The sequence below is a fragment of the Athene noctua genome, chromosome 5, assembly GCF_965140245.1.
Source record: "Athene noctua chromosome 5, bAthNoc1.hap1.1, whole genome shotgun sequence".
In the NCBI taxonomy this organism is placed as follows: domain Eukaryota; kingdom Metazoa; phylum Chordata; class Aves; order Strigiformes; family Strigidae; genus Athene; species Athene noctua.
The window spans coordinates 7,528,780-7,552,142 of NC_134041.1; the positions used below are offsets into that span (position 1 = coordinate 7,528,780).

The window sequence follows — 23,363 nt, forward strand, 5'->3', positions numbered from 1 at the left end:
CTTGCACAGAACAGACACAGATGTTACCCTTAGGAGGGAGAACTTCAGCATGGATGAAAGTAAAGCCTACCTACATCTACTAACTACATACCAAACCACATAAGTACATGTAATGGCAGGTGGTTTGATGATGCATATACGCTTTTTCCTCTGTTCATGCCTCAGTGATGATTTGTACTGCAGGCCAGTCACAGTGGGCTTAATAGTGACATCAGTCTTGGAATATAACATTTTCCACTAAGTTATCTTCTTAAATACAGTGATCATAAACCCAAAGGATTTCTGACAGATTTCAGAATGTGTTTTCAAAAGTGAGTTTGTTGGGACAAAAATTATTGTCATAATGAAAGTTGGTTTTCTTCATTAGAGTGGGAAGTTACCTTTCCCAAAATGTATGTTTTATTTAAACTCATTCATATATGGAATCTCATGGGCTTGTATTGCTTGTTTTAATTTCCCAAATGACCCAAAACATTTCTTTAAGTGTTTACCATGCATTGATATGTATTTCAGTATTTACTTAACTGCTAAACAATTATTGATATAAGAAAAAAACTGTGTGAGAGAACAATCCTCTTTAAACTTTTCCAGGATGTTTAAACAGTATTTTTAAGAATTTTAATTTTAGATTTAATCCTTATTTGTATCAATGCCTGTATAGTACTTCAAAACAGCAACTGGACTATGCTTGCTTCTGTTCCTACGTTACGTGATTGTATTTTTTTGTACTGTATTTTACATACTAATTGATACTTATGTATTGATTACACTTGTTCTTTTCCATTGGACTGAAACATGGAAAAAGTAAAGAACACCCATGTCAGTTGGTGCTTCTGCTCAGTATAACCTAAACTGCTCTAGATTCTCCTGGAGTGAAATCTGATAGCCTTCAACAGTGGCTTGATTCAGTTGTTGTCTTACTACTGGGGGCTTTCTGTTCTAGTATGTAGCACCCACAAGTCTGAAGATGAGCAATGTAAAATTAGTATCATCTGCTCCATTAGTTTAATTGGAGGTATGTGGAAAGGATCAACCAGAGCTACCGGATACATCTGGCTAAACAGCTTTATGGCAAGTTGTTCTGCAAGAATAGGACTGTTTTGTTCTCTGCTTTCCATGACTATCTGTTGATCACTGGGAAGCCAGTGTTCTTTATGGGTCATGAACACCTGAAGACGGCGATTGTATGCAGAGGTGAAGATGATGATGCTTCTGCTGGAAGATGTGCTTGTAGCAATGTTGACTTGTCGCTGTCTGGGGCTGTTGCTCCGGGAGCTGAAGTGCCTGTGTATACAGTATGTTTGTTTTTAGGACCCCGGCTGTGCATTCAAAGTGCTGCAACTGCATAATGTGACATATGTATGTGCAAAGAGGCTTTCAGAATGTGTGGATGATTAACTTTGTACCCAGACATTAGCGTGAACCTAATACTATCTGTACCTCCTGCAGTTAGTCATGGCATGTCTGCGAGTTACACACTATGTGCTGTAGTTTGAATGAGCAAAAATGCACTTGTGCTTTCAATTGGAACAGATTTGTACTGCTCAGCAGTCCTGCAGCAAGCAAAACGTGTGTCAATGCTTATGAAACCGTGCCTCTGAGTAAGTGCTATCAGTGCCTGTTGAATGAGTGGTCATAATTCATAAATTTAATATAACTATTAACCATTTGTTCTTTAGCGTTTTTCATAGACTTGGTAGTCTGAGAGTGGCTTCTTTCTTTGGCTCAGAACTGCTTAAATCTTGTCACAGCACCCCCTTTATCCATTTCTTCAAAATATGTCCCAGTGATATTCAGGTGGGAGAGAAGTACCCTGAGTAACTAGTTTCCAAGCTGGTCTGCAGTTTGCACAGCCATAGCCAGTGGCCTGCAGCTCTAGTAAAAAGCAAAACTTACACTGACTTCATATTTTTGATTGGAATATTGATAATAACACATGCTTTTATTTCTGGGAAACATCGAAATTGCATAATGATAACCATGAATGAAACACATGAGAAATTTCTTGTAAGAAGATTTGAGAAACATGGAGTTTGAAAGCACACAACATGCATTTTGTTTTTCTTTTGGGTACTTACCACAGAGCTTGAGCTGGAAATCTCATTTGAAAGTTCTGCTATCTAATTATAACAGTGGCCACACTGCAAAGTTCTGATCTGGTATAAACTTGCTCTGTAACTTGGCTTTTTCTGGCAGCATGGGGTGTGACCATGCATTTGTTTTATACTGGCCTTTTTTTTTTTTTCCTGGATCAGATACCACCTGTCTCTACCACAGTAGTTCTCAGGTTGGATCAAGTATTTTCTGGATCCAGCACTTCTTCCTTCTGTTGTATGAGCCAGTGAAAGTTCCTGGAGGGGTGCTCTGGCTAATTGGGCAAATTGTGACACTCTATTCCAAATCTGATGGGAAACAAATACTACAGAGAGATCTTGTAGTGCAGAGCATTGGTGCCTGCAGTTCTTAGTCTAAAAAGTTGTAGAATGGTGCTGGACAGAGGGTTTGTGGGCACACACATACATAAGAAATTCTCTCTGTGTATACACATACACAAAAAAATCTGTCTATATTGCTTCTTGATAGTTACCCAACCAACTCACTGTGATTTATTTTGTTAAGCCTGCAGAGGAGGTATGTCCTTTCTAACACACGCCTGTTATGTCTGTGGACACTGTTTAATAGAAAGCATTGATAAAATCAAGTAAAATAAAATGAAGTCTCTGAGGCCTGTGTAGCGGCAAAGATCTTAATTCTGTCACATAATAAATGTTTCCAAGAGCCTGACAAGCATAACAGACTGTTAGAATTTGCATGGTATGAATACATGGAAGTTTTCTCTGAGTGAGTGCTAGAAGCTTAAATATTTCAGAAAGAGAGAAAAGCCCAGATCGGTGACCCTGACCTTCTGGGGAGAAGGGGTTCTGCTACCACCTTGAATTGTTTCTTTCTTATTTCTATAGCTGTTGAATAGCTCAAGAGTGTTTTTACTTTCCCACTACAAAACTGCTCGCCTCCTTAGCTGTCATTAGCTTTTCATTAGGAAATCTCAGTTGAAGAGCACAGAACTATTATAGGAAATAATTTTCACAATTCTGAAAACTCCGATTTGGGAAGTGAGCGTATTCATTGCAAATAATTATTCTTTCAGGTAAATAATTTTCACAATTCTGAAAACTCCGATTTGGGAAGTGAGCGTATTCATTGCAAATAATTATTCTTTCAGGTATATCAAGCTGCAAAATGGCTTATGTGCACTTTTGATTTCGGATTTGAATTACTTGGATGGTGCCCCGGCTGCTTTATCTTCAGAGGAGGAAGATGAGGAGGATGATGATGAGTCTGAGGAGGCAAGTGATGAAGATGATGACTCTGGAGCTGAGATTGAAGATGGTAGAGAAGGTTTTGATGATGAGGACTGTGATGAGGGGGATGAGGGTGAGGACAATGACGGAGATAACGAGGATTTCAATGATCCTGATGACAGTGAATTAGAAGAGCTAGCTGAAAAGGAAGAGACAAGAAAGAGAGGCTGTACAGAAAAACAGGTATGTACTTAAAGCTGTAAGGTGAAAAGATATATAGTGAACTTTCTTATGGTCTGAAACCTTGTGATTAGGCATTCAGACTAGACCTCCTTTTTATTGTGCCTGTCCTGATTGATTTATATCTCTGTCATTTTCCTGAAGTGTTTCTTGAAGCAGCTTTTAGTGAGTTTTGTATTTCCTCTAGTCTGCAGCAGCCCTCTGCGTTGCTGTTGGCAGCTTCTCTGATCCCGAAGATCTGCCTGGATTAGCACACTTCCTGGAACATAGTATGTATCTGCGCCTATTTCTTCACCAGCTTCAGTGCCAAATGAGTGCTGTCTATCTCTGAATATCTGTAGTATTTTAGTCTCATTTCAGCTACCCCAGAGTTTATTCTCGTTAGTTAAAAAATTTGTGTTGTTATAAAAATACTGATTTAATATTCTTACTATGGGAGAAAGTGTCTCATACTCTTTGGCAGGCTGTGCATTAAGGTACACTTTTCTGTTATCCATTAAATGTGAGGGGAAGCATGTTACCTATGGTTTTATAAACGAGGCTGGAGCTACAGCCCTTTATCTCTCTAGTAAAAGATGATGAATTAGTAATACAGGCACAGAAATCACATGATGTTTCTGGCGAGATGTATCTTAAAATACTACTCTTGACCGATTGGGACCAATCATGCCTAGAAAGGCACTGTTGTTTCCAGTCTGTCTGGGCCTTCTGCTAAAGGCAGCTTGCACTAGTTATTGGGCAGATTACAGAGTCTGTTGCTATTTAGTAGTTAGCCTCTGCGTGTGGGTTGTGGGTCACTTGTGGGTAACACTGAGCTGAAGAGGGGTTGCTATAGCTGCAATTAATGTCATCGTATTCTTGTCATCTTGATAACCTTGCTGATTTTTGTTCCAGTGGTTTTTATGGGCAGTCTGAAGTACCCAGATGAGAATGGGTTTGATGCGTTTCTGAAGAAACATGGGGGCAGTGACAATGCTTCAACTGACTGTGAGCGGACAGTCTTCCAGTTTGATGTGCAGAGGAAGTACTTCAAAGAAGCACTCGATAGGTAACTTCACATAAATGGTGATGAGGTGGTAAGAAATGTTTATATGTGCCTCAGGAAGTTGGGTGTAGCTGTTCAGCTCTTCACTTTGAGGTGATCAGGGCTGTTGCTGAACTTCCACAGGTACTCATAATACCAGAGAGGATATTGACTATAAAGAAAATATTATTTCCGTTTGGATATCTTAATGTTTTTTCACAGAATCAACTAGGTTGGAAAGGACCTTGAAGAACATCTAGTCCAACTGTTAACTTAGCACTGACAGTTCCCACCTACAGCATATCCTTAAGCGCTAAATCAACCTGACTCTTAAACCCCTCCAGGGATGGGGACTCCACCACCTCCCTGGGCAGCCCATTACAATGCCCAACAGCCCATTCTGTAAAGAAATACTTCCTGACATCTAGTCTAAACTTTCCCTGGCACAACTTGAGGCCACTCCCTCTTGTCCTGTCACTTACTACTAGGTTAAAGAGACTCAAACCCAGCTCTCTGCACCCTCCTTTCAGGGAGCTGTAGAGGGCGATGAGGTCTCCCCTCAGCCTCCTCTTCTCCAGACTAAACACCCCCAGTTCCCTCAGCCACTCCCCATCAGACCTGTGCTCCAGACCCTGCACCAGCTCCGTTGCCCTTCTCTGGCCACGCTCGAGTCGTTCAATGGCCTTTTTGTAGTGAGGGGCCCAAAACTGAACCCAGGAATAGAGGTGCGGCCTCACCAGTGCTGAGTACAGGGGCAAGATCCCTTCCCTGTCCCTGCTGGCCACGCTATTGCTGACACAAGCCAGGATGCCATTGGCTGCCTTGGCCACCTGGGCACACTGCTGGCTCATGTTTTTTAGACAGTTCCTGTGTAGCTGCTGCGTGAGTACTTAGGATCTGTGTAAGTCTTAATGCTTGTAGCTTTTTGATTGTTTTACCACCCTTAAACTAGTAGCATTGAAGACAGGATGCAGTCTTAGGCAGCGTGGCAACTGTTCAGAGCAGAGGTTCTCCCAGAATCCCAGTAACTCAGCCTTGGAATTATCTGTCTGGATAGAGTTAGTGGGGGTTTTTTAATTTTTGTTTCTTGGTTCCAAGATGAATTAATGAAACTATGTAGAAGGTTGAAAGTTATGGTACAATATGTGCCTCAGAAGGGTACATTTAACCCCATCCAGGTTATTCAGTCAAGTATTTTTTGTCAGAAGGTATTTAACTTGCTGTTTTGTGCTGTGGGATATGTTAGTACAACGGAGCTCCACCTGTTGGCATGGTTTCCTTCAGTGAGAAGAAATTAATTGTTTGTAGGGGCATGTCAGCTGAGGATTCTTGATGCTATAAAATATCTCAGGAGGAAAGTAGACTCCACTGTGATCAAAATACATTCCTGTGATGATGCCAGGAACAAGTCTTTGTACATTTTAGCGAGTACTACCTAAATTTTACTTTACTGGGCCAAATTCAGCTTTCATTTTCAGATTAGTCCAGCTTTTCAATGTTTGGAAGTTCAAAAGAATCAAAAAATATAATTGCAGTCTGTTGCAACAGCTCACTTAGTGGAGGTGAAACACAGAAATTATGAATTCTGTAGAAAGTATCTCATACAGAGAAGATAGATGGATGTTGCTGATGATTTCTGGTCATTCAAGCACTTCTGAATCTAAAGAAATTGAAAGACATCATCTTTCAGTAGTCTTTAGCGTACTGGGTCCTGTAGCCATAGAATTACTGTTAACCTTTTGCTTCAGCAAGTTCAGTGCATCATTAAAAACTCAGCAAATAAAATAGAAATACTAGATTGTCTGGCAGCCTTCTGCAGAGCCTCCATTCCTTGCAGATTTGTCCCTTTGCATTGCTCTGCTCTCTCTGTGTACAGAAGATATGTATCTGGATGACAGCACTGACTTTTATAGTAGCTAATAAAATTGTATTGGCTATAAAAACTTCTGTTTCAGGTCATAAATCAACGATTTGTTGCCTGGAGTTAGGACAAAACTTTCCCTATGGTCATGTTGTTCCTAATGAGCAACTGAGGATTTAGTCTGAGACATCTGATGCTGGTGCCTATTACAGTCAGGAACCAAACTAGGTGGATCACTTGTCTGATCTGGTATGATCCTTCTTGGGATGTAAAGGCAGATACTCCTGCATCCATTAGTGTCGTACCCTACTGTATGCAACCAATTCATTCTTACTCTATGGAGCACGGGAGCCCTGCCCTTCGGTTTTTGATGCTATCACAAAACTGGCTTTTTGTCTTTCCTTAAGACAGTACAGTGAATAATTACATAATTTGTAGTAGGACAAGCAACGTTATAAACTAAAAATAGTGGATGTTGGTTTTAATTGTTGGGGTTTTTCCCTGGCTTAATAGACACTGAAGAAAAGCGCATGAATTTTTCTGTTTCATAGGTGGGCACAATTCTTCATTCACCCTCTCATGATCAGGGATGCAATAGACCGAGAAGTCGAGGCTGTAGACAGTGGTAAGAATATCTTTTTCTGTGCATTTAGCCCATATTCTTAAAGAAATGAACAGTGAACAACATGCCTATAGCTCCAGCATAGCCCCAGTGTTCTCTCCAGTCCTCTGTGGAGTAAATACAACAAGTCAGGGTCACTGTGCTTGTCTCCTTATTGTAATGCCTTAATAGCTACAAATTTGCTTTAGAGAAGGAAATTGAACCAGGCATAGAAGCGAGTGGAGTGTTCAAATGATCTTCTAGTATGTTATGAACAGTTCCAGGCTGCCTATAAAACTTTACTGTTTTCAAAAAGAACTGTTATTGGCACATATACTAACTGCTTCAAATATGTATTCCAAGTCTTCTTCATCTGTCCTTTGACACCGAAAACTGAGCAATTTGATCTTTGAATTTAAATAAGTGTCAGTATAAACAAGGACCTATCTTTTGTGTTAAAGTGTGGTTTCTTCAACAGCTGAAGCCAATGTATGCCTTCACTTGCACTGCCCTTATGCAGATCCACTCCTTCCCTTGTACTGACACTGTAGTAATGAGCTGCCCAGTAAACTGTGTCGGCTTGATGAACTGGCTGCAGAATAACCCAGCCAAAAAGATTATTTTACAGCTGTCCTGTGCATGTTTCCTGTTACCAGCAAAAACAGGGAAATTCAGTTGGAGAAGGTAAATTTTGATTTTGGTAGAATCCCATATTTAGATTAGTGTAAACTGATTGTAAAACTGTGTTTCTTGAAACGACCTTGCTCAGCTTTCAATTTCTTATTTCATTATTAGGCTACGAGTTGTTCTTTGTGATATATAGGAGAAGCAGGTTTGTAATTGTTCTCTGGCCCTTTCTGCAGGTTCTGACCCTGTAGAATATTGATAGCCTTGTGTTCCCATTAAATTTATCAGATTTAGAGGATTCACGTGGGACAGGCTGGAGCTTTACATGCTTCCCCTCCTTATCCCTTCCTGTACATTTCAGCAATGAGCTATGGTTTTCCTCATCTCTTGACTTACATTCATTACTGCTAGCAAGTCCTGTTTCTTATCCTATTTCATTACTTTGTCATACATTAAACCAAAACTATTTCAGTCTACATCTGTGTGGTATGTCTCCTTTTCAGTTTGTAGCGGTTTTTGTTTTGTGGGAACATGACCTCAAATTTTAATGCCTGCTACTGCAAATTCTTTAAATTAACAGAGTATCAGCTAGCAAGACCCTCTGATGCAAACAGAAAAGAGATGCTGTTTGGGAGTCTTGCCAGGCCTGGACATCCTATGAAGAAATTTTTTTGGGGTAAGTTCTGAATTTATGGTATGAAGTGGTGGTAATACTTAAACCTTTAACCACTTAAAAGATGCACTAACGTGAACTATCTTATCACAGCAACACTAGCCTTTCTCAGAAGTATTAGAGCAATTGTTCATTTTGTAGTAAAATGTTTGGGAATAAAAGCAGCTGTCTGCTTCTTAAGATACTTCTTGTTCTCATACTGCTTTTTGCTGATGTTAAAGCTAGGTTGCCCTGGGCGTATAATCATGTAACTTTCTGTTAATGCAAAGGTGGTGCTCTCTGAGTCATCTCTGTCTTGCTTAAGCTTGTTTTTTGCTATTAAAATTTCCTGGAAAAATAAAGTATTTCTGGATTTGTGACTAAGGAGGCTTTTCAAAGTAAGTAATTCACTGTTGAACTTGCAGAAGCAGATCTTCACAGCTATGTGAGTGGAGCAGAAGGGAAGTTTGTCCTTCTTTGCCTGGACAATAGAGAGTCCCAGCTCCCTCACCCTTGTGGTGCTGGTGAGCATGTAAATTGCAGTGTGATGGGTAATAGAGTTAGTCAGCTTTGAAATGTAGATTATTTTTATAAAGTTCTGTAATGACATATACTGAGCATCACACTTCCCTCTTTTTCCCTCCCCTGTTCTGCAAGTTCCATTGGTGAGGAAATAGTTGGCAACACACAACGAGCTGTGCAGTACATGGTATTGGTGATTTGATAGTGCAGGAGGACTTTGTCATTCCTTTTCATAGAGATATCAGCTCTCCTTATAATAGGAACTAGAAATTGGAAGATACTAGATTTCATTCAATGTTCCTTGAAATCCAGATTTCTGTTAGGTATTTTTAATGTGCTTACCACGTCTAGACTTAGTGCCAGGAGAGGAAAATAAATTCTCGGTATATCTGGTCTTGACATAACCAGTGTCTAGATAACTAACCACCTTTTAATGTTTACAGGTAACGCAGATACACTCAAACATGAGCCTAAAATGAATAATATTGATACCTATACCAGACTGAGGGACTTCTGGCAACGCCATTACTCTGCTCACTATATGACTTTAGTTGTCCAATCTAAAGGTAATGTCAGCTGTTCCTTAAAAACAGGCATATTGCTGCTGTTGATGTAGTGCTTTTGGCACCAGTTCAGCTGTAGCCCAAGCTGTTTTAGTGGATTGTCCAGTCCTGCAGGAGGTATTTATATGTAGATTTTAGCCTGGTTTGCAAATAAAACAAGACCTCAGTAATTGTGCTGTGTTATTGTCATCCTGTCACTTCTTGAGAAACTTTGAACTGAAACTGTTGAATAGGTTCCAGATCAACACAGAAGGTAAAATCTCAAAGATATATTTAAAAAATATTGTAGGAACGTAGAGTCAGACCACTTAAGTGACTTAATGCTGCTGGTTTCTCTGCCATCAACAGTGAACCTCCACAGAAAATGATGGGGAGACTGAGACTGCATCTCCCAGATGTCTTGTTCTGTTTGGGGTTCTTTCAAAAGAAGTCTTAAAATAAAACGTATTTCTCTAGGAAGAATATGGATTCTAAGGTTTTTTCCCCATAGACTGAAAAATTCTGTACAAATGGAATTGAGTTTCATTTCAGCAGAGAACTTTGGTAGTTTCTGCTGAGAATAAAAGGAAGAAATTTCTTAGAAGTTAAGCATGTAGTAGAGCCCTGTGCTGAAAATAAATGGTTGGGTGTACTGAAATTAGTTTTGTGCTTAGGGCTTTTGTTGAATGCCAGAACTGATTGCAATTCCCATCTGTAAAATGGAGATGGTAATAATAGAATGGTGGTAATTCTTTTCTTCTCCTAGGCTTTTATTTTCTGTCTAGACTGTAAACTACTTAGGGCATTGAATGCCTCTTGGATAGTCATTTACATAGTGATATATTGTAATATTTCTTCTGGTGATTGGTAAGAAAATCAAAAATCGTGGTAACTGATAACCAGCCAGGTCAACTTTGTGTTTCTATCTCTGTTAAAACAAAAGAAACCATGAATCCTCCAGCCTTTTCTGTTGTTGTAGTTTAGCATATACAGCATCACTCTGGGAATTCTGAATGTTTGCTTAAACAGGCAATTGCCAATTGGTCAATAAACTTCTGAATCATGACACTTTTTGTTTAGGAAAGAGGATGAGGAGAAGGAATTTTTAGTACTGTGGGACTGTGTTTGCGTGTGAAAACTGATGTGTATATTCTGGACATAGTGATGAAATGAGTCTGCCAAGTACTGGTGATTTTGTAGATCACAATGTCAGTAATTTCTTTGTACAATCACACCAGATACTACTGAACTTTAAATCCCAGTTGTATCAGCCTGAGATTTCAGCACTATATAATAACCCAGAGCTATGAAACAAAGATACAGTTCAGTGAGTGTTAAGAATCGGCTCAAACGAACAGCTTTGAAGCTTACAGTTTAGAATTTAGCAATTTTAAAATATACTGACTTGCAGCCTCTTTAAAATAACTGAACTGGTGAGATAAGATAAAGAATTTGTCTTAGATCTTCAGGAAATTGCAATTCTAGCTTTCTTTTTTTCTCTCCTTATTAGAAACATTGGATACGTTGGAAAAGTGGGTGACAGAAATCTTCACCGAGATCCCAAATAAGTAAGATTCTTTTGATGCATAAAGGCATGACACATTATAAAATTATCTGTTCTTAAAATTATGTTTTTAAAGAAAATATCCTTTACTGGGAAAACTAAGGAAATTAACGTTTGTTAATTAACATCCTTATCCAGAAAAAAAGGGCAGCTTTGGAAATTTAAGACTGACATTGTTTCAGGAAGATTTTGTTTATGCTTAACAATTACTTAGCCTGCAAGTTGTGTGGTGCTAACTTGCAGCAGTGTTTGCTTAATGTGTGCAGACACCTTGATTTTATAATAAATCATTCAAACATTGATTATAATTTTGCATTTCTTATCTTTGCTTTATGTCAAAACTAATTAGCAGCAAAATAATTTAAGACCCTATCTTGAATTTAAGTGTCATTCTGAGGGTAGCAACTGGTTAGAACTTGATCTTTTTTTTTTTTAGTAATTCAGCTCCGTGTGCTGTCTAAAAAGGGGGTTCTGCAAAAGCTTTACCAACTTGAAAAGCAGTTTATTTCCCCGTTCATTTTCTGCTTTTGCAAGATGTTTATTTCTGTGCTGCATGGAAATGTGCTTGTGAAAGTCTAATGCCAGACAGATACATTTGTCTCTCCTGACCCCCATCATTCTGGTTCCTCCTTCCCCACAAGACAATCCATCAGGATTCAGTGAGCCCAGGGCTAACTCAGGAAGTTGTTTACTGTGCTTGGCTTTCCTTTCCCCGTGAGGAAAACAAGCTTTTTGTTATTACCGCCTTGGACAGAAGGAGAGGGAGGAGTTGTTGGGTGTCTAAATCTTGGGTAATTACTCTGTTGTGTGAGCAGAGTGCAGGTGAATGCCAGGTTGCCTTCCAGTTTGGGCTGGGTGAATCCTGGGCTGCACTCTTTGCTAAGGGCCATTTTCTGGTTGTCTGGTGTACTGCCAGTGTCACGCCAGAGCTATGGATGCTTTCATCTTGTGATTATCTCTGTGTAGCCTTGAATCCTTGCCAGTAACATCACACTTTAATTTTGCTTTTAAGTGGTTTACCCAAACCCAGCTTTGGCCATCTGACTCAGCCTTTTGACACACCAGAATTTCACAAGCTTTACAGAGGTGGGTAAAATATATTTGTTTAAATATTTTGAATACCTAGCTTCATGTTTTCTCTGCATGATTCAGATGCTTTGTAGAATAATTTTCTGTGGTTCTGAATAACTTTTAACCATTCTTTCTGCATTATGTAAAATTTCTTATTTATGTCTAATCATGTATATTTCTATTCAGTAAATTTATTTGTGTTCAGTTGTTCCAATCAGGAAGGTTCATTCACTGAGTATCACTTGGGCGCTTCCACCTCAAGAACAGTATTACAGGTATGGTGGTGCTGCATTTTACTACTTTTGTGTTTATGTTGTGAATAATTTATTGACTTTCACAACAAACCAAAGAATCTCATTTATTTGTGTTACAGATTACTTTGGTTCAGCTAGGGGAATGTTTTTTAAATGAGTTGAACTGATGCAGATATGGTTCCTTTTATAAATTGAGTGGAATTGGTACACTGCTGATTTAACGTCATTCCTCACTGACTCAGATCAGTCATTATGTTCTGAACTCCCAATTTTTATCCTGATGCTGCCTGAAAATGCAAAACTTGGCATGAAGAAACAGACAGTGTATATTTTAGTCATTTGTCTAGTGATCGAGTTCTTTCTGTGGAAGATATTACCTCCTGGCATTTCATCTCTTTCAAATTTTCTTTCAGGGTGAAGCCACTTCATTACATTTCCTGGCTGGTGGGACATGAAGGCAAAGGCAGTGTTCTTTCATTTCTTAGAAAAAAGTATGTATTTTTTAAGCATAGTAATTAAATGCTTTGCTATGATTAAAATAAAGGCAAACTTCATTTCGTATATATGTATTTTCTATATATATAAAAGCAGACCAAGTTGTCTTTTTTGTATCAGCGTGTTATAGTGATAATCTTTAAATTTATGATAGACCCAAGTAATAAGTAAGTGGTTTCTTGTCTTTGATCCATGGAGCAGCAGTATGTGTGCCTGATCTTTAAGAGATCCCTCAAAGGTAACTTAGTTTTTTCACTGTTTTTCTCAAATTCTATATCCTGAGGTTCATATCTTTATGTTGGAAAAGCTTTTTGTAAACTGTAAACAGACTGAAAGCCATTGAAGTAAAGCTGTGATAATGCGAAGTGTGACTAAGCTCAAATAAAGCTGAAATGAGTAATTAATAAATGCCTTTAACTCTTCCACAGATTTTGGGCTCTTGCATTATATGGAGGAAATGGTGAGACAGGATTTGAACAAAACTCCACTTACTCCATCTTCAGCATTTCTGTGACTTTGACTGATGAAGGTTACAAACACTTCTATGAGGTATGATTTACTGCAAATTAATTTTCTTACTGTTTTCCTAATGTATGGAAAAAATAATCTATTCCTTCCTGTCTGCAGGTGGCCCACGTTGTATTTCAGTATGTGAAGATGCTGCAGAAAAGAGGGCCAGATAAAAGGCAAGTGTTCACCACTACAGATATTCACAAGATTGTCCTTTTTCCATTAGCCTTTTATTTGTAGTGTTTGCACTTTTTGTGGGGTTACTAGGGTGTAAATGGTGAGTCAGTAGTAAAGCTTGTCTCTGTGGAAACATACCAGTTAAAAAAATTTAAAAATAAATTTGCTAAATGTTTATGATTGTTTCTTGGTGCTTTTAGTTTGATTTACTGTGATCTGATTTCTAATTTTAATAAGCTGAACTAGTGTAGATGCAAGGTGCAGTTTTGTGTTTATTTAAATGAACTTGTTGAGTCAAATCTCTGGAAATCAGGACTGTGGTGTTCTGGTGTTAGCCTTCATGTTCATTTGGTTATCACATTTTGATTCTTTGTAGTTAAGTGTTCCTCTTTGGAAAACAGAAGTTTCTGCCAACGAGAAATGCCCTTTTGGGTGAAAGGGAAGTGTGTCTTAATACTGGCTTCTGTGTCTTGTACCTGGATAAATCCCTGAATTTGCCCTTGATGCCTTTCCTAGAAGACTGCTCTTCAGATTCTCAATAAATGTTGTGGAATAATGGAGGAAATACACATTTATTCTCTTCTCCCTCCTTTACAGAATATGGGAAGAAATCCAGAAGATTGAAGCTAATGAATTTCACTACCAGGAGCAGGTATTCATTCACTGTTTTGTGTTGATATAGGTAAACTATAAAAAGGATTTGTTTTTAATTTTGAAACAGATTGTCAAAGTTCTATTCAACCAGAAACAGATTATGCACTTAATGAAGCTGTATTTTGGTGAAAGAATGTGTATTCTAGACAGAGAAATATTGTGGCTTTTTCCTTACCAAATTAAATGTTATTTTTTTTTGTTCTCTACCTGTTGGGTAAGCTTTTTCTCAGTTTCAATCATTAGGCACTTGTATGTGAAATTCTGTGCCCATTAAAAGTGCTCTGCAAATTGTGTGGAGCTTTTCAGTAGGTTTGCCTAGTTTCACTTTTTTTAAGCTGTTTTAGGACTACTGATTTCTGGGAATAGAAAGGCAGTATTGTGTGAAACGTGTGGCATGCTGGTGACCTGACCTCCCAAGGGTGAGGGGGCTAACGGCCCCTTGTCCGCACAGTTAAATGTGGGTTTGTGTCCAGTCTTCCTTGGCTTACTGAAACAGCAGATAGCAAAAAATCTTGGTTTTATTAAAGATAAAGAAGGGAACACAATTTAGATCATTTGAGAAGCATCACTTCATTGACTTTCTTACTCTCACTACATTTAGCCATGTTCTATTTCTTATTAGGTAATTTAGTTGTGGGGTTTTCTTTTTGAATGGCACTGAAATTTCCTTTTGGGAAAAGAGATCCACATGCTACATATATGGCTTGAAAGCATCACTGAAGTTTATTGGTTTCTTTAAGATACACAGATGCATCAAGGAGAGGAAAAAAAAGAAAAAGGAAATATTGAAAGTGGAGGGTTTTTTCTTCCCAGATGCTTTAAGTATTTTCAGACACTCTTAAGACCTGCCAGTCTGCTGTGAGCATCAGGATGTTAAAAATGTCATTTTTAGCAAATCCTTGCATCTGTAGCTCCACCTTCAAAATAGCATGTGGAGGATATTGAGTGTCTTGAGTGGTTTTTGAATAGCACAAGTGGTATTTGCAAGTGATGCAGACGGCAAGGACTGCTGCCAACGACCCTAAGTGATAGATAGCAGAGCGCTGGATTTCTTTGATGGGAACAAATTTACACCGATTTACAAGTGCATTTTTTAAACATCATGTGGTGGGTCTTTTTAATGGAATACAACTTCTATGAATTTGTTAGAAAAGTTCAGCTACTACAAAATGACCACAGACTGTCTTCTCCTAACAAAAACTTTCCCCAGAACAGTAGAGAAGAACTAAAAATCTGTGAAGCCTGACTAGTATTTAGTGTATTGGACATATCAAGAATTAGCATCTATTGCCCTACATACAGTTTTATGTTTCTGTCCTTTAATTATTGCCAGCAGAAGTTGTCCAATTTGAAATTTGACTTTTTTATCAAAATGAAGCTATGAAGTCCTGAAAGGTTCTTATTCGTCATTTTGGTTCTTTTTAGTAACCCCAGCTAGAATTTTATGTTCCCCCAAACTGTTACTGCTCTAATAGACTGTGTACTTCCCAGTGTCAAGCCAGGTGGGGGTAGAAAACACCCAAGTTTACACTGGGGAAATACCCACTGTTGAGAGTCCTGCCCTTTTGACCGGTTGATTTTTGAGTGATCATTGAGAGATTACTGACAGTGCAGGGATTTAACTCCAGAAAGCATTGGACTTTGGAATATGTATGTGCTTTTGTGGCAGGGTTTGTATTTTAGGGACAGATGAATGACTTAGTCGTGGCACACCACATCTTCTGATGGATGGAAAGAGCTGGTATGTGGCCACCCTAAAGAATAATGGTCACAGAGATTTTGGGATAAGCATTTATGTGCCCCAAGAGAGGTTTAATGTTTCCTCAGATGTACAGTGTTTTAAGAAATTTCTGGTCATGTTTTCCACTACGTTTATAAGGCACAGGTGTGTTAAACTTGCCTCTTTTCAGGTGAACTGTGATCTGTATCTGGACCCAGGATCTGTGCGGTATGATGCTGGCTGGTTCCAAAAAACCCCAGATACCACTCAGCAAGAAGCTCTCCTTCAGGCAGGCTTACACAGTTAAAAGACAATCTATACTTTCATGTCCAAGTAGGAGAATCTTTTCCTCCTCACGCTGCACATCATGGCAGAGAACTTAGGAAAGGAGCAGAACCAGAGATACTCATGCAGCAGCAGCAGTTCCTCAGCTTCCTCTTTCCAGCTTCCAGATCACTTTAAACGTTGAATTGTCTGACTGCTGACATTCCCTGGAGGCAAGGAGTGCATTCTACTGGGTCTTTAACCTAGTAGGTTAAATAAACACATGCTCAAGGCCGTTTCTTCTATAAAGGTGATGTCTGATATTTTGGGATTCTCAGAGGAGTCCTGAATATTAGATATGGCTGTGCAATATATTTAGTTTAATAACCAAAACTAAATGGTGTAATAAACAGAGCATGCATTTCGTGCTCAACATACTTGACCAGTCAAGCTCTTCTTGGAACAGAACATTGACATTTTACTTTTCTGATAATGTGAAAAATAGCTTTATCTATTTGCTTACAGACAGATCCAGTTGACTATGTGGAAAGCCTTTGTGAGAACATGCAGTTGTTTCAGAAGGAGGATTTTCTGACAGGAGACCAGCTCTTGTTTGAGTACAAGCCTGAGGTAAATATTCTTTGAACTCTGATTACGTGTTTCGATGTAAGGAAAATATAGGCATACTATATAACGCAGGCATATATATAGGCATATAATTAAGCATAATAGAGGCACAGGTTTTGTATTAATTGAATCACTCTTTTTATACTCAGAAAGCAAGCCTTTTTTGTAAGCTTGTTATGTCTTGTTCTTCATGTGTTCAGCCTTTGCTGGGTCAGGCAGAGCCAGCGTTGCATTTGAACTGAAACACTGTCTTGAACTTGTAGATCATTGCTGATGCCCTTAACCAGCTCAGTCCTCAGAGAGCCAACCTTGTTTTGCTGTCTGCTGCCAATGAAGGCCAGTGTCATCTAAAAGAGAGGTGGTTTGGAACGCAGTACAGCGTGGAAGGTAAAGCAGAAGTAGCAACTTAGAGAATGTCTGATTCATGCATCAGAGATATTAAAAGGGTGACAACAAAATACAACTACAAAGAAGTAGGGAAATGAATCCTCAGTGCTTTACTGGCTTCATCGTTAATTAAATACCCTGTCCTGCTCAATAAGTGTTCTTCTTTGTTTGATATCAGTCCATTCCCACTCCCTAGATTAGAGTTGTTTTAGGAGGTGGGGATCCCAGCGAGCCCTCCCTTGGCTGCTGTTCAAGTCCTGAACAGGGAAAAGAACACAAACAATGCAGGACGGGGCGTGTTGGTCGCTGGATTACTAATGCAGGCAGGCTTGATTTACTTTTTAATAGGACTGCTTCAGTCCTGCTGCAGGGGAGTTTGTAGGATGGGAGTTAGAGTCTTGATGAACCAGGTGACATCAAGAAATTCCGATCATACTGCAGGTCTTCACGGATATAGCAAAGAGATCAGATGGCTGGCCTAGAAACTAGGTTTGCATTACCTTCCTGTTGAACTAAAATGCATTTAATATTTTTTTATAGATATTGACAAGTACTGGAGTGATTTATGGGCCAGTGACTTTGAGTTAAATCAGGATTTACACCTTCCAGAAGAAAACAAATACATAGGTAAGGCACCTGAGCATGAGCAAAATCTTAACCCAGTAATTTATTTGAGAATTTGCTGTGGTTTAGAAACAATCTTAATGTTTGTCTGAACATCAAGCTGGTTTTTTGCAAATTAAAAAATGAGAGCTCTGTTCACCTGAATTGTATTTAATATCCTTTAATTTATAAGCTTGAGAACTTCTTCTAAGGTGTAAACTTACAGATTATGTAGCCATAACAGAGCAGGCCTAACACAAGCAGTGAGAGTTAACGCAGAGCTGTGGACACTCTAGAAGAGCAATTTATTTGCTTAATCCTGTTAGTTTTGAAAGCATCTAAATACCATGTGGCTTTGTTCCCAAAACCAAATGAAAATACACCCATAACTTGTGTCCTTAATGGAATGCAACATCACCATTTCTGCACTGCTTCTGAGCCACTATTCTGGTGTGAACTGAAAAATAAATATTTTTTGGGTCCAAGAAAGCATTATCACATATAATTTAGCAAACTGGGAGGGGAAAAATATATTTTGTTTGTAATTTTGAAGACTTTCATGCATGTAGCCTGGCTGTGTCTGTGAAACCCACTGACTTCTGCTTTTGGTTTGTTTTTTCTTTGTTAGCCACTGACTTTGCTTTGAAAGTTGCTGACTGCCCTGAGACAGAATATCCAGCCAAAACACTAAGCACACAGCAAGGCTGTCTCTGGTACAGGAAAGATGATAAATTCAAAATCCCAAAAGGTAAATTAATGTCTTAGGGCTTTCTAAAGAATAGGAAGTTCCTGTTTTTACCAGTTGGAATTTATTTGAAGGCAAATAACCCATGAAGGTGTTCACCGTTTAAACTCAGTGTTTACCGTCGGCTCTTCCATGGTCCTTTTGATATGTTTATTAGCTGTAATAAAAGAGAAGCAGGTACACTACCCTGCAGCAAGGGTGCTCTGCTGATACCTCAGGTTAAAAAGTGGAAACACTGCAATATACTGGCTTGTGAATGTCTGACTGTGGATAGAATTGGGCAGACAGAATATGATACTGCAACAAGGGGTTGAGAACCAAGGAACACATTAGAAGAGACTATAGTCTCTTTTACAGAAAGAAAAATATAACCTGGATCTGAGACAAATGTAGAAAATATATTGCTTCTTTCAAGCAGAAGGTCACAGGTTTTAGTGTCTGTTAAACAGATGTTTTGTGGAGGTTTTTTATTTATATTGGTCATGCCATGTGAGTTAGTATTCTGCAAAGCACAGCTTTGTGTTTTCTGATACTTGGTATTTTTAAGGGAAGATTTTTGGAGTGAAAAAGAGGTGTTCGATGATGACAATATAAGCAAAAATGTAGCTTACAGCCGAATGACTATTTCCATTAGACTCAAATTGTGACCAAAGAACAATCTGATAGAAACTTAATGAGCAATTGTATACAAGTGACAGCTTTCTGAAGTCAAATATATTTCTTTTTCCCCACCAGGTTATGTTCGATTCCATCTGATCTCTCCGTTGATACAGCAGTCTGCAGAGAAGTGAGGGTTATATTATTTATGCTTTTTGTGCAGAGTAATTAAATCACCATACCTAGCAAAAAACTATGAAGAAAGATTAATTTTAAACTGGGATAAAATAAGGCTTCCTTTTCTCATGTTCATACACTTTCCCTGTGGTTTTATCTGTAGTTCAGCGAGGGTGGTTCTGCAGCATGTTGTTAATGTAGCAAACAGATACATAGGAGTTTCATGGTGTCTTATTCCTCAGTGCAGGTTTTGGGGAAAAAAAGAGCAGCAGTGCACATACCAGGAGGAAGGGCTTAGAAAAGGAGTTGGTCCTGAAAAGAGCAGTTTGCAGTCGTGTCCTGAACCAGCAACTTGGGAGCCTGTAGGAGCAGGTGAAGAGACTGTCGGCAGCATTTAGAAACCAGCTGTTGGTTACACAGACCTCAGGGTCATGGCTCTGCACATGCTGCACATGTGCTAGTCTTAGGCTAGCATTGCCATTTGTAACAAACTTCATAGTGCTTTTATCATAAGCCTGCTGAGACCTGCACAACTAATGGTTTTGGAAAGCCTTTATAAATCTGTTTTCATTGTGGCTTCGTTAGTTCGAACTTTGAATTGGAATCCAGACAATTATAAAAATCTGAAAGCACAGACTGCAATTTCCACATTGTGTAGGCTGATTTGCTCTAGCTTATTATTATTTTTTTAATCTTCATAGGTAAATAATCATCTCATTACTTAAGTCCTCAGCATAACTGAGTCCATCCCCCATTCCTTTACACAAAGTGTAATAATTTCATTTTTCTCTGACTATTCAATGTTTTGAGCATTGGTGTGTTACAATGTGCGTTCCTACCTTGAAAAAATATTAAATCATGTGAAGCTGGAATCTTACTCATTGCAAAGAATAGCTGGATGTCCAAATAATTTTAAAGTAGTGTCATGTACTTTCTGGAAAAAGGGAAACTTGCATTCTGTATTTTTGTGTTTTGTTGAAAATTTCCTTTTGAATCTCATTATACTTAAGTATTCATTTCTCTTGGAAAACTTGCTGTGTGTAACATCAAACTCATGGGCTTGATTTTTATCTTTCTTCTATTCCATCCTTTTTTTTCTTTCTTTTTAACCTTCTGCCCTTTTCTCCATCCAGCATAGTTTTGTTTGATACATTTGTAAACATCCTTTCCCACAATCTTGGTGAACCAGCTTACGAAGCAGACGTGGCTCAGTTGGAATACAAGCTTGTAGCTGGAGAGCATGGCTTAGTCATTCGAGTGAAAGGATTCAATCATAAACTACCTGTAAGTACTGCTGATCTTCTAAATACTTTTATGTGTGCTGTTTTTTAGTGTATGTGTTTTTTCTCCTAGCAGGTGGAGCCTAGCTAGCTGGAGCTTTGAATATTTAGATTGGGTATTTTGGAAAATTTGATTCTGTTCAGATACAGAACAATGCAGCAAATGTGTTTTGCTGTGCTTACATGTATTATAAAGATGTTTTATTCACTTACACAAGCTCAAATTGCTGACCTTAGGCTGACTTAAGAGAAATCTTCCTTTAATAACTGTATCTCTAATAAGACTTTAGCAGCTTTTCCTTTAAAAAGAGCTGTGTGTCTGCCACGTTCATATAGAGTGTTTGAGCCCCTCCATCTATAAGCTCAGGCTATTTGCACTCTTTCTGGAGAAGTGTGTCTGGAAATAGGTTTTGTTCACAATTTGATTTTGGAGGTGCAGCTGAACATACTCATTTTGGGTAGAGTCTTTCTTTGGGGGGTTGCTAAGAGCTTACCTTTGAGGGTTGGGGATCCTCCTAAGGTCCCATTCTCTAAACACTGGCTGTGTAAGACATGGCAAGCACAGAGAGGACAGAGTGATCAAGGAGGAGAGAACTGCCAGGCTTCCTTACACATTCATTGCAAGAGCTTGACTGGAGCTTTAACTAGACTGTCAATCATCTGTCAGACTTATTAATGTGAGGTTTAACAGAAAAAGGCAGAGATGCAAATAGCATGGTCTGAATAGTTTTTTTTAAATCATTAATGTGGCACTGTTGTGATGTCATTGTGCTGGTCTGCTGTAAAATGAGAAACTGGAATATCTAATACAGAAACGTTGAAGTTACAGGCTAGGTCTGTTTCAGTGGAATGTGGAAACTCCTGCTGATTTGGGATATTGAGCTTATTGCATTCACTTTCTAAAAATGCTGTCCTTTTGAAACTGTAATTTGGTATAGAATTGCTTAGTGAAGAACATCTAACAGAACTGAGGAATGTGCTTTAGTAACACTGCGTGTCTCTGATGTTGACCAAATAATGATGATTTTTAAGAAATTACTAGATAGGACTAATTTTAAGGACTGGTTCTTAAAAAAAAAACAAACTAACAAAACCCCCCAACTAAAAACTGTTTTCTTTACAGCTGCTATTTCAGCTCATCATTGATTACTTGTCTGACTTCAGCTTTACTCCAGCAGTTTTTGAAATGATAACGGAGCAGCTGAAGAAAACATACTTCAACATCCTCATCAAACCTGAGACTCTGGCCAAGTGAGTTCTGGGGGAGGGCAAAACATGGCTGCACGGCAAGTGTTGAGGTTGAGCTGAAGAGCTCAGGAATTGCTGCTCTGTGCTCACGGAGGCTTGTTCCAGGGTTTGCTTGTAGCTTAGACAGCTCAAGCAGCTCTGCAACCAGCATGTGGGGTCACATGGGGCATCCGCGTAGGTGCTGTTCTGCAGTGACCTGTAGCCAGCAGCAGGTGCTGAGGGCGGCGGGCAGGTTCACCCCCAGCAACGCTCCTGGGGACCGTCTCCCTGTCTCCCGTACGATCTCGCATCAGAAATGGGATCTCTTACCTTAAACAGCTCTTGACAGCCTGTGGTTTTGTTGTCCTTCTTGCCTTGCAGGGATGTTCGTCTCCTGATTTTAGAACACAGCAGGTGGTCCATGATAGATAAATACCAGACACTGATGAATGGCCTCTCCATTGAGTCTCTCTCATCCTTTGTTAAGGCTTTCAAATCACAGCTCTTTGTAGAGGGTCTCGTACAAGGCAACTTCACGAGCAGAGTAAGTACAGCTTCAGCAGCTGATGTGCACTGAAACTTTTACTTAAAATGTGCTTCAACACAGTTGCCACAACTCCAGCACTCCCCTGCCAGGTGCCTGCCTCCTGTACTGGCAGTGTGGAGGCTCAGTGGTACGGGGCAGCTTCACCTCCAGCAGCTCAGGAGTGCTCCTCTGGATAAGCCACTGAGGAGCCCATAGCTGCTAGTTTGAACAGAAGTTTCCAGGAATCTGGATTTAAACTCCAAAGAGAAAAACGTGGTAGAAATACACCTGTAACCTGCTTCCCCTGTTACCACCATTTTTTATATTGTTTGGTGTATTGATATATTTGATACTGAGACATTTCCATGGTGGTGCCACAGGAGGAGGCTTCCCTCAAAGTACATTTATCTTGGAAATTTGATTGCCTGCATGGTTTGATCAAACTTCCCTGAGGTCCAGTCATCTTCAGTCTTGTCAGACACCCTCAGTATTCATCAAAGACTTCTACCCTGGGACTAGGTCACACATAGTCAGGCTTTCTAAACCAGGGCTGTACTGGGGCTTAGCTCCAGGTATCCAGTGCCGTTGAGCACCTGTGTGTGGCACCGGAGAGAAGCCTTCTGCAATTATGATTTGTGCTAAGTTTGTCTTAGCTGGTGGTGTTTGTCCTCAAACTGTTTAAAGCCTCCCAAAGAAAGTGTGCTGATGTCCTTTGGGAGGTCAGGTTCTTGCAATGTCAGCTGTCCCCTCCTGAGCTGTGGCAGAAGGAGGTCTGAAAATCTAATTGTGATTTGCTAAGAATCTTCATTCAGAATGCTTTTATTGCTGCAGTCTCTGTGTGAGCCAAGCTCCCTTCACAGTGTGGCACATGCAGCCCTGTAACTCCTGCACCCAGTTTTACTGTTTCTCTTCCTCACATTTCTTCTGCTTACACCCAAGTGTCTCCTTCCCAGAGCTCCATCTTCCTGCACAAGAGAGGGGCCTTATCTCCTCCTGTGCCCACCCCTTGCTGTTCTAATGGCTGATGTTATTTCTCTGGTTTCTGTGTTCCCCTTCTGGAGATGTTACAGTGCAAGAAGCAGCCTGGAGACTCTGTTTTGCTTTGCAGCGTGGT

The 23,363-nt window shown here is 39.4% G+C and overlaps 1 protein-coding gene across 1 annotated transcript in view; it reads left to right on the plus strand.

Annotated features, from left to right (window-relative positions):
• The window catches only part of NRDC (nardilysin convertase), a 30,094-nt gene that overhangs the window by 1,765 nt on the left and 4,966 nt on the right, over positions 1-23,363 (plus strand). The window contains exons 2-22 of the mRNA XM_074906219.1: positions 3,224-3,545; positions 3,730-3,811; positions 4,437-4,590; positions 6,979-7,052; positions 8,236-8,331; positions 9,273-9,395; positions 10,882-10,939; positions 11,948-12,021; positions 12,212-12,281; positions 12,674-12,751; positions 13,184-13,304; positions 13,383-13,441; positions 14,040-14,094; positions 16,606-16,710; positions 16,971-17,094; positions 17,635-17,721; positions 18,326-18,445; positions 19,178-19,229; positions 20,350-20,500; positions 21,620-21,747; positions 22,105-22,267. Of these exons, the coding sequence (XP_074762320.1) occupies positions 3,224-3,545; positions 3,730-3,811; positions 4,437-4,590; positions 6,979-7,052; positions 8,236-8,331; positions 9,273-9,395; positions 10,882-10,939; positions 11,948-12,021; positions 12,212-12,281; positions 12,674-12,751; positions 13,184-13,304; positions 13,383-13,441; positions 14,040-14,094; positions 16,606-16,710; positions 16,971-17,094; positions 17,635-17,721; positions 18,326-18,445; positions 19,178-19,229; positions 20,350-20,500; positions 21,620-21,747; positions 22,105-22,267 (2,296 nt within the window). The remainder of the gene's footprint in view (positions 1-3,223; positions 3,546-3,729; positions 3,812-4,436; positions 4,591-6,978; positions 7,053-8,235; positions 8,332-9,272; positions 9,396-10,881; positions 10,940-11,947; positions 12,022-12,211; positions 12,282-12,673; positions 12,752-13,183; positions 13,305-13,382; positions 13,442-14,039; positions 14,095-16,605; positions 16,711-16,970; positions 17,095-17,634; positions 17,722-18,325; positions 18,446-19,177; positions 19,230-20,349; positions 20,501-21,619; positions 21,748-22,104; positions 22,268-23,363) is intronic.